We start from the raw sequence: 12,060 nt of genomic DNA, 5'->3' as shown, positions 1-12,060 counted from the left end.
ACGACTGCCTTCTGTCGCCAGTACAGGTTCTTAATTATACAAAATGCTTTTCCATCAACACCAGAGTCTCTCAATATATTTATAAGCTTTTCGTCTGCACTCTGTCGAAGGCCTTTTCATAATCAATAAAACACACGAAAACATCCTTACGTTGGTCTCGACATTTTTGGAGAAGAACATTCAGACATTGCTTCTCTGGTACCATGGGCATTTCTAAAGCCAAACAGCGTTTCGTCTAAATAGATTTCGCATTTGTTTCCTATTCGCGTGTCTATAATGTTAAGGAACACCTTTTGTGTGTGGCTTATTAGCCTGTGACCGTTGCACCTTCTGGCTTGTTGTTTTTTGGGAATTGTTATGAATATAGATTCTTCTGGTATTTCACACGGTTAAAAAGTTTAACAAAGACTTTTGTTTATTGCGGCGGATATTTGAACGAGCTATGTATTTTCAGTGCATCTATAGCTAGCTCATGCAGACAACCAATCGAACCTTCGTACCGAGCTTGTCGGAAAATATTTTGTACAAATATTTACCGCTTCTGATAGAAACTTCCTCATTGTTAGTGAAGCGATGTCGAGACAAGATCAAATATTTGTTTTCCTAAACATTATGGAAGGGCCGACAATCTTTGAATTAAGGCTTAAATTCGCCCCGCTGTTTTCACAAGGGTTGAGCAAACAGTCCGCGCTTTTAAACTTTCAACAAACCGGACAGATATTGGCAGCTGACAGAATTAATCCATTGCGGCAGCAGGAAATCCGCAGCGAGAGTATAAATATTTTAAAACTCCTGTTCCATATGCAGACGACCACTTTACGTACAGTCTTATTCTGCGAGTGAATCCAAAATGGGAATAGCCTTTCGGCTAGTTGAGTATGCAAATCCACTAAACCAAATATACTTGCACGAGAGCGTTCGGTTTGGGCAATTTAGATAACCTAGGGTCCCAGCCACTAAAGGATTTCCATCGAGGAAGAAAGTCCCAAGATTATCCCATAAATATCGCACAAAGCGCACTATATTCTAACCATACTCAAAACGGTGATAAGTGAAAAAAACGCTTCAAGTTTGAAGCAAAATGTTTCGATGGTCAGATGAAACAAAAAGCTGAACTGGCTGGCCTACATCTTGGCCGAGGAATACATTTTCCGGCTCATGGCGAGCCAAGGGTATATTTCATTCAATATTTAACAGTTTAGCTGTTTTATGAGCTGAGAAGGGTCAGCTTGCGGCCATCAATTACATTAAAAGACCACTTTACGTTTCTTGCTAATATACATTTATTATACGTGACGGATCGGGGAAGAGCCGAAAAACGTTTTTCTGTTATCTTACTCTCGTCTCTGGCGTTTCTGCAAAATGCATTTGTCGCCCCAATAATGTCCTGAAAAAGTACCGGAACAAATGTTTGTCTTTTAGTTTGTGGAACAATTTAGATGCATCAAATTAAGTTGAGAACCGGGAAAATACGACCAAACTGTAACCATTTTCTTTTGCTAAAGTAATACATAGTCAGTAAATTAGTTAGTAGCAGATTAATGTAATATGTATTTCAAATTAGTTTAGTTAAGTGTGTTATACTGTTTAAACACTTAACAAAAATGACATCTTGAAATTAGTCCAAACGAATGTGGTTAAAAGCTACTTTAACTGGTGTATCTATGTTGCTTTTTCACTATACAATAAATTAATTGAAATTAAAAAAGCATGTTAAAGAAATCATGCATAAAACCCAAATCCTACGTCTTTAATGCTAAGTAAATTTACAAAACAGAACTAACAGCAATAATTTTGTTATAAGTTGAGGAATATTAAAAAACTGCACGAAAGTCTGCACATAGTCTTCGTTCACTTTGTTCACATTCATAACCTTAAAATGCTCAGTTAATTTAAAGATATTATATTGCATGTTAAGTTTGTTTGAATTGTTAATTAAAAATAATAGTTATTTATGGTACTAGTGTTGAAAATAAGTTACGCGACAAAGATTTATACCACGAGGCCGTTAGGCCGAGTGCTATAAATTCTCAAGTGACTTAGAAAACATAACACATGAGTGGCATACAATGTTTTATCCAACGAGTGGAAAATATATTTTTTTTAAAAGATAATAGTTAATAAACTTTCTGATCAAATGAAAGCTTTTTGTATCTCAGTAACCTAAAATGTCAGAATGATTTGGCAGTGACTTTTTTACATTTTAGTCAATGTTGGTTGTTCGTTTGTTTGTCAGCAAATGTTTAAATACATTTTGACACTTGTCAGTTTTTCCTGCAGAAAACTGAAACTTTTTTGAAGAAAAAAACGTATAGAAAATGGAAGAAAGCGATGGAAATTACGTTCCTGAGGATATCCTTACGGAATTTTTTATTACATTATTATTTTTTCTTTAGTAGCATAATTCCTATGATTAGTACAAATATGATGTAAATACTTTAAAAGTATATGTATTTGTTCTTAAAAAAAATTATTCTAAATTAGATGAGTTGCGAAAGCAGGACTTTTCACTTTTGGTCAAAGGTAAAGTATAGTACGTAACACGAGCTTTAAGGCATTTTACGCACGAATTCATTTTGCTACGTGGCTTCATGCGTTTTTCCATATCGTGCGTAAAATGCTTCTTACAGCACACAGCACTAGTTACGTAATATATTATTATAACTGTTTAATAGCAGTGTATATTATTTTATTTATTTCATGACAATGAAACCTGCTAAATATTGAAACAAATCAGCAAAAACTACAGGTTTCTTCTTTTTACTCCTTAGTAGTAGTATATTTGACAAATGTAATCTCAACAACGCTTCATTTGACACATAAACGCTTATTTTATTTTGATTTCGTCTGTGTCTGTATTTGACCAAAAAAACCAAATTGGCCTTCAACCATCATATTAAAGTTTTTTGACATTATGACTGTGATATCATGCTTTGAGTTCCTAACAGACTAAGATCAATCTCTTAAAAGTAGTGTTTTCGTAAATATCTTCAAAGTATCTTCTCTGTTGATTGGGTTTTGTGTTATCTTTTGTTACAGCCTACTTTCTTATAATTGCTTCACGCTTTCGTCTTCCAAAGATTCGATGCTGAATTTCTCTATGTAATGTGGTTTCGGTTTTGGTGTGGGGGGTGTATTTAGTCTAATTTTACAAAGCAGAAACTTATGATCACTGCCCACGTTTGCAGCGTTGTGTTCTCACATCTAGTATCATCAATGGAGTAAATTTATGAGTAAGTGTTTAGTCAAAAACCACTCTTATTTAGACACCCTGTATACAAATAGAAACATTAACTAAAGCTACTTCACCACGTGCTACTTCTCTCAGGAAACGAATCACGATTCTCGTCAATTTTAAAGCTGGAAGCGAGTGCTGACAAAACTATGAAATACTCACTTTAAAGGAAATTTCTATTGACATAACATGTTAAACTTTTCAACAGTTTCTCTTATCTTTTCAGTATAACGTGTATTACAAACTACGCTATTGTTCTAGAATCTTAACTATAAAGGCATAAACGCAACAGCGCATAGCTTCCGTGCTCACAAAATGACGTACGCAATAAACTTCTATTGACACAGACCGGCAAAAAGCCTTTTCGTGCTTGTAATAGATATTAAACAATTATTTGGTCGTGGTAAAGTAATAAGAATCACGCAAGAAAACTCCCTGCTGTGCTCGTTACAGCGGCCATTAAAAACAAATTTCTCTTGCAACAGAAACTCTGGAAAGAAAATGAGTTAGGTGGCTGAACGAAAAAAGAAACTTTTCTTGCCATAGCAATAGAAAAGATAGATAGGTGTTTCTTTTTCTCTATTACGTGATTTCGATCGTACTAAATTACACGTTAAGAATTACTACAGAAAGGAGATGCAGAATAACAACAAGTTGAATTTTCCTGGTACGACAAACTGGCTGAATGCAACGGGACTTTGAAACATTTTCTAAATTTGGTTTGACCGGCAAATTTCTGACCGTCGAACCGTGCCAATTAAGTGACCCCTGGGACCCTGCGATCATTTTCGAAACTGCCTAAGTGCCAAAACGTGTTTCACCTGAAGCTATTAACCCTTATTTGGTTTGGCTATATTAATCCTATCTTCTCTGTTTGGTCTCATATGATTTATTGTTATTGTAGCAAAAATTGGCTGTTTATACATTCTAGCCTAGTGTTACTTAGAGCTGATCGTGACTAATAGGTAAAGTGGTGACCAGATTCAGTGTGCATAATAATGTGCTACTTTTTCCTTCCAAATTGTTTTTAGTAAGAGGATTTGAAGTGAAGTAATTTTTTAAACTATACTTTCTAAAAAGTATGAAACAGCAACTACAGGACCCGGCAAAAAGACCTCCCATATTTTAATTATTATTGAAATCGCCATTTAAATAGCCATTTAGATTTCTCGTATAAATTCTCATGTGACTTAGAAAACATAAAACATGAGTGGCATACAATGACCATGGAGGGTTTCGGTCATATTCTATACAATATGGCGCAAATGTGAATATCTCCATTTTAAATTTAACTGTTAGTTTTTTCAAAAAACCCTCGGACACTTCAATGGTTATTTCTGACTGCATTTCTTTTGATGAGTAGTTTAGTAGTTTTATAATAGTTATTAAATTAAGTAGTAAATATTATGTTTATATTTCAGTGTTACTATTATGTTTAATGGTAAATATCTCAATAACCATTGAGGATAGATATAGGACATGATACATAAAACTTACCTAAAATTCAATACAAAATTTCAAAATAACCATCGACGTGTCCGAGGATTTTTCGAAAACTAACAGTTAAATTTAAATTGGAGATATTCCATACATATGCACCACACTGTATACACGTTTTTCTCGACAACCTTGTCATAATTTCAGATATACCGTCTTTGCAGTATAAATTCAAAATGCATCGTTTTCAAAGTCAAGTCATAGTCAAATAGCTCAAAAAAGTTAGGAGATGACAACACTTTTGACAATACTTAAATATTTACCTAAAAATGACTTGTGACGGTTTTTGTGGAGTACAGAGTTTAGTTCATTTTACGGTTGGATAATACGGTTGGTATTCATGTCATTTTAATGTATAATTTTAATTGATTATACCAAATAATTTAATACAATATCTTACATAAGTATAACTTGAAAGGATTCTAATAATTCCGATAAGCATTCCTAGGCAAAGCCCTTCTAAATCAATATATTGTTACCCTATGTTTACAAGTATGTTAAAAGCTATTATCCAACGAAACACGTGTAATAAACTTAATCAATAATGTTTGTGAGCTAATACAAAGGAAGGAAAAACATATACTCGTATTTATTTTGTCACTTTTGCGCCATAATTTTGATAAACGAAAGAAATCTAAATTGTTTCCGCCTTTTTCCCTGTCTCCTAGTTTGATATGACATTTTCAACTACGGTGCAATCAGAAGAAAATCACAGAGCTCATACAAGTTTCGGAAAAGGAATGCCTGAAAAACTGCTAAAATAAGAAAGAATATTTCCGAGTACACTAAAAGTTTTCCCTGTCAATAAATATCAGAAAAGCTGGAAATTGATAAAGCAATTCTCGTTTTGGGAAGAACTTTATAAATCAATTCTAGGTTTAATCTAATCTTTCAATCGAGAAGGAATAGTAAAATTTCCATCAATTTCAAACTTTTATTGAAAAAAAAAAACATTTTTGATGCGCAGCTTTTTCATAATGGAAACGAAAAGTTTCTGAATTAACTGATTTTTAAGCAAGGGCAAACCAATAATACAATTGAGACAATTCTTTCGTTTGTAAAGAACTATAGCAATAACACTTTTATTAGTTAAACTGTTCCTATTACTAGATATTCCTACTATTAAGGGATTGAAGTATATCATCAAATTCTTAATAAAAAAAAGTGCAGTAATATGTCGTCCAAGTTGCAAAAAGTGCAGGTAGGATATGCAAAATTGTTAAACATTTTCTAATTTTTCTTTTTCGGAAAACGGTGAAAGATAATCTAATTTCAAAACCGGATATAACCTCAGAAAATTTTCTAAAACTATTGTAATAGTTGTATGTATCCACCTTGTGTCTCTCATGAAGAAATTGTTATACATGCATCACCAATTTGGTTTTGTATAAAAGACAAAAATTTAGATTTATTACACAATTATTTTTTTTAAATTTCATCATTGTTTGCGTAATTTAAACAGACTTCGTACTATAGAAATCGGTATTGTAATTATTTGCTCACTAGTTGCAAAGCTCGTTTCAGCGATGCGCCAGCCGAAAAATGGAGTTAAATCAATCTTATTCAAAGCGCAATTTCCTCACAGACTGCAGACTTCAATAAATACAAAAAACTGGAATAATTTTCCATCTCATATTCTCCATCGCGAATCCTTTGTTCAATGATAGTGGAGCGAACTGCGCTTTGCTCATTTTTAGAGCGACGGCCTTGACAGCTGTCAGGTTAGACGATCTTGATTTCATTGTCTATACGGTATAAGGGTATATCCGCAAGCAATCTGATTCGTTAACAATCCATACCCAAAAGGTGTCATAATAAATGGATGCGAAAACAGAGAAACGAGAGAAAAAGGTCAAAACAATCATCAATTTGTAAAACTTACCTGAACAAGGTCCCCCAGGATGCCGCCTCCGGCAGTCAAATTCAGGTAACAAAGGAACGGCACTTGGGGCGGTCTTTTCACCTCCAGTTCATACGTGCGTCCCACGGCGCCATAGTATGAAATATTGCAAGCTGGAAAAGTAAAGGAAACTTTTAGAAGAATATGGGAAACGGGGCGACGACGGCAAGAGTGATTTAGCATTCGCAGTTTTGCCATTTTTTTCCTAGTGGAAAATGCGGCGCAAAAATCGAGCATGTTGTATCATTCGTGCGTCACGCGTATTATGAAGGTTAAAACTGTATATTTTTAAAAACAATTATTTGTACCTAAATAATTATTGAAATGTGAATTATTCATCAACTTAGTTCTGTATGTACAGGGAGTCCCAAGAAGAGTGCCTCTCGACTTTTTTGTCTAAACAGTTAATCGTAGAGTTTTGGAAAAAAATATTAAAAAAGACCAAAGACTTAATTAGAAAATATTTTCCGTTTTAGGAAGTGTCTACAAGAAAGCAAATGATGAACACTTTTGATTATCTCCTGTTTTTATTTTCTAATGAATTGATTAAACGTAAATTAAATTATCGTTTATCTTTTTAATTCTGCTAAAAGCAATCATATGCTTTAACAAGTTTCATACTCACTGAAAATGTAATAAATGGTGTGAAACTTTAAAAAACTAATTACCTTAGATTACCACTGAGTTCCTACTATTTTGATGTATCTGTCAAAATAACTGAGTTATGATTTTATATTATTACAGCTTATTAAATATTACTTATGGTCAAAATATGATTTAACTATCTGAGAAGCTGTAAGAGTGTTATTCGATAATAATTGATAATAAAAACAAAAATAAGAGAACATGACAATACTAAAATTCAACAATGACTTATGTGCCATAGCAGCTGCTATATTCGTGGTTTAATGCAGCCAATGGAAAATCGTTAATAATCGGTTCGAAATTGTCCAAATCATTTAACTAAGTACCGAAAGAAGATTACAATCACGTTACCTAGTGGAAATAAACCGAATATAAACGAACGTTTTCCATTGACATTAAACTGTAATCTGAATATAGCTGGAAAATTTTTATTAAGCAGAAAACGATAAAGTTGCACGTTTCAGGCTATTCCGATTTACCAAACTACTATAATCATTTTAACAAATAGATTTATTATTGTTAATTAAACGTGCTAATCAAAATGAAATTCTAATTATTGGTTACTATAGGGTTGTCATATAACAGAAGATTTTTTCCAATCCGTTCCCAATTAAAATGGTTTTGTAAATGAATAGGTTTACGTTTGTAATTTGCTGTCAAATGCACAAAAAACAAAATTACTGAAATTTTCTTTCAAAAAATGTAATAATAATTATTATCACTACTATTTTGATAACACCCATTTGAATCTGTCTGAACTAAATGTGAATGATTTACATTTTTCAAATAAAAATCCCCATATGTTTTCCTTTGATAAATGTAAATGAAGCGAATAAATAAAATAAAGGAAACATCGTATCGACTTTTCAGAGAATATAACTGATGAGATATCCATGCCCCGAGAGCTGTCGGAAATATGAACCACAAAACTTTTTGTTGGATTATCCATATTGCGTAAACATGTATTATATTAGATTCCGTTTTCGTTTCTGTTTTATTTACTTTTGTTGTAGCAAATAATAAACGCGAATTGAAACATCGGATATGGTTGATGAAATGTTTAAAGAAAAATTTATAACGTGGTTTTGAGGATGATTTTTTACTCTTTTATGAGTGAAATTATTGAGCTGGATAGAAGAAAATTGCTACACGTGTTGTGAAGTTGTTACAGGGTGTCCCATAAGTAATGGTACAATATTTAGCACAACTTACGAGTACCTTAGACAAAAAGTCAACGGAAATTGTCTTCTTTAAAAAACTGAAGAACAACTGAGAGTTTTTTTGTAAGATTTGATATTCCGGGGTTTTCGAGAAGCCAGTCAGTGGATAGAGGTTTTAAATCTACCTAAGATAGTGAAAGACAGGAACAATTTTGGAAATCATGTCGGAGAAAAGGAAATTCAAGGGAGTACCGCTGAAGTATCAGGAGATAAACAAGATGGTGGGGAGAAAGTGTAGAGAAACAAGGGATTTGTGTCTGTCCGAGAAATGTCGAGAAATTGAGTTACTACAGCAAAAACCAGATTTCTTCAATGTGCACAAAAATGACAGAAATGTGGAGCACTGGAGCTAAACAATTTAGAGGGGAATATGGAGTGTACTCCTCCATTTTGTTTCAGCTCCTGTTTAACATTTACTCGGAAGCCATTTCCAGAGAAGCTCTAGTGGAAGATATAGGAGGTATTAAAATTAATGGAGTCTGCATCACTAATATAAGATACGCTGACGACAGTCCTAGCCACTAACAAATCAGACATCACCAGAAATTATTGATCATTTATTCCAAGGCACATATCACCGAAAAGCTTTTGATCAATGACATAAATACCAAACAGATATCATCCTTCCAATATCTTGACACCATAATCAATTGGCTGTGAGACTTAAAGCGGAAACTAATGTTATGGTTTGCACCAGGTAACAGCACGCACAGGTTGGTCAAAATTCAAAGTGAAAGTCTCAAAAATTGTATGTATTGTTTACTGAAAGTTTATTTGAGTTAGAATAAACTATTTCTACAATAACATAATTCACTAGTATTCGTCATTTGAACTGTCATTGTCATTATAAACTAGATTATTGTTATTGTCAACCAGGTGCGGTTGTTCAATTAGTAACTTTTAAGGATTATAAACATTTATTATAGACTACATTCGACCAAAAAATACTGTAATCAACAACAATATATTAATGAGCGATTAATACACTCGTTGGTTAAATAACTATTAACTAATTAATTATAATATTTTTAAAATTTTCAAAAATTTAAAAATTCTCAAAATTTTAAGTTAAAGTAAAAAAATATTATGTATAGTGACATTAGTCTAAAAATTAGGTTAATTTTTATTAGATACAATTTTTTGGTGCAGTATGTACCCTGCAAAAATTTAATTTAACATAAGTTAATGTTCATTTAATTGATTAAAATTTTATAAACACGCGGTTAACGTAAAAGAGCATTTTCATTGTCTGCCGTAGAGTCATAAACCGTGGCAAACTAAAATAGGAAGCTTTCAAATAACCTAATAAAGAAGGTTGCTCGACTAAGCGGGTCCGCTCTAATAAAATTCCTGGAATATATGAATATTACGTGAGGGCGCTAAAGCTAAAATGCATTTTTGCTCTTATTTCGGTCCCAATAAATCTGCAAAGTGGGCAAGAATTTTAAATTACGCTGAAAGGCTTATTAGACTCCTACCTGCCGTTTAAGGGAGGGGCGATCCGGAATTAAAAAGAACCCCTCCGAGTTCGCTCCCTTTTAAATGAAGGAAAAATAATTTTTTGTCCATGCCGAACTGGCTGTTTGCGAGGAAATTGCTGCTTTAGCAACGACTCGAAATGGGTACGCCCATATTTGGAAGACTGTTCAAAGGAAAGTTGTAAGCTTCATGAACTGCTACGAATAGACGCGGATTACGTGGAAAGTTTAAGGTCTTTTTTCCCAGCTCAAGGAAGGTGGAACTTTTTGGAACGGAAACTGCCATTGATTATCGGGCAAGTTTCATGTAATTACGCCTAGTTCAACTTTACCTTAGAGAAAATTTTAGTTATCTAGAACACAAATCTTACTTCTGTAAAATGGATTTTGCCGAAGAAAGTTTACTCGTTGGGTTTGAAACGAAAGATCTAATTATATGCGCTGTAGGTTTAACCAGATTATTAAGGATTAAAGGCTCGTTATTATTATAATGAGCACTTTAACAACTCAATTTTTAAAACTTGTTATGAATATTTCCCTCATGTGTTAAATGTCCCATATGAGCAGTGCATTTTCACCAGAATGACAGCGACAATTCCACTCATGTACAAAAAATGCCATATATACGTCATCAAAACACGGTTTGCTATCGGCTAATAAAGAAGAGAGTTTGCTAGCGGATAAAAAAATCGGATAAATTTTGCTGTTGATTTCATCGTTTCCACGGATTTTCACTACACTTCTATTGTTGCAATGTCTCACCTTGAGGTTTTTGCTGGCACTGTCAATTTTGATTTTTGTTCGTATTGTTTTGGTTATGGCTCGCTTCGGCTAGAGTTCTACTGCAGAAAATCAAAAGAACCAAAAAAATGTATTTCTGCCAGTACAAGACAGTAGCAGTCTTATTATATTATTGATTATATTCATGGAATTGTCTTATCAAATACCATTCGAGCTCAGATTTTGAACAGGATAATTTTTCCGCTTGTCTTCTCATACTTTCTTTATGGTACAAAACTCGACCTCTTTGGCAAAATCACTCGAGCTGCGCTCTCGTGATTTAGTTACAACAGGTCTCGTGCTGTTACAGCAAAAAGAAAGTGTTCTAAGACAAGCACAAAAATTATCCGGCTAAATCTGAGCTCTTGTGGTATTGCCCCCGAATATTTCCCTCATGTGTTAAATGTCCCATATGAGCAGTGCATTTTCACCAGAATGACAGCGATAATTGCATTCTAAAGTGATAATTGCATTTCGATAATTGCACTGTACGTATCTATATTACTGCATTGTTGTAGAGCCTATTGCTAGTACACTAATTGTTGTCTATGCGCATTTTTTTGACTTTTTATAACCAAAAAATGTCAAACGCGATGTCAACAAAAATTAATAAACGGTTTGGAACTTGCTCATTGAGCTCCATTGAGCAATCTATAGTTGCAGCAAAACCAAAACATTTTATTTATTCGGGAAATATTCCCCAAAATTACATTCGTGCCTTAAAAATGACCTGATAATTCTGCGTTCAAACTTGTTATCTTTGCAAACTGCATTCGGTCATTTTCATATTTTTTTCTAAAACAGCCCTCCACCTTCGGTGTCGGGCTCTTTCGCCAAAAAAATATGAAAATAAACTCATGCAGTTAAGAGATAACAAGTTTTCAAGCAAAATTATCGGTAATTTTTATGCACTTGTGCAATTACCCCCGATAATTGCATTCTAAAGTGATAATTGCATTTCGATAATTGCACTGTACGTATCTATAACGACTGCATTGTTGTAGGGCCTATTGCTAGTACACTAATTGTTGTCTTTGCGCAGTTTTTTGACTTTTTATAACCAAACAATGTCAAACGCGATGTCAACAATAAATTAATGAACGGTTTGGAACTTGTTCATTGAGCTCCATTGAGCAATCTATAGTTGCAGCAAAACCAAAACATTTTCTTTATTCGGGAAATATTCCCCAAAATTACATTCGTGCCTTAAAAATGACCTGATAATTCTGCGTTCAAACTTGTTATCTTTGCAAACTGCATTCGGTCATTTTCATATTTTTTTCTAAAAAAGCCCTCCACCTTCGG

General features: G+C 33.5%; 1 protein-coding gene across 2 annotated transcripts in view; it reads right to left on the bottom strand.

The window, feature by feature from the left end:
• LOC145727948 (uncharacterized) overlaps window positions 1–12,060 on the bottom strand; it is an 89,933-nt gene that overhangs the window by 28,163 nt on the left and 49,710 nt on the right. For both annotated transcript variants that reach the window (XM_081977815.1, XM_081977824.1), the window contains exon 3: window positions 6,615–6,745. In XM_081977815.1, the coding sequence (XP_081833941.1) occupies window positions 6,615–6,745 (131 nt within the window). The remainder of the gene's footprint in view (window positions 1–6,614; window positions 6,746–12,060) is intronic.

The sequence above is a fragment of the Ips typographus genome, linkage group LG1 (genome assembly GCF_016097725.1).
Source record: "Ips typographus isolate SLU linkage group LG1, UJ_Ityp_2.0, whole genome shotgun sequence".
NCBI classification, from domain to species: Eukaryota; Metazoa; Arthropoda; class Insecta; order Coleoptera; family Curculionidae; genus Ips; species Ips typographus.
This window is presented reverse-complemented; position numbering and strand designations above follow the sequence as displayed.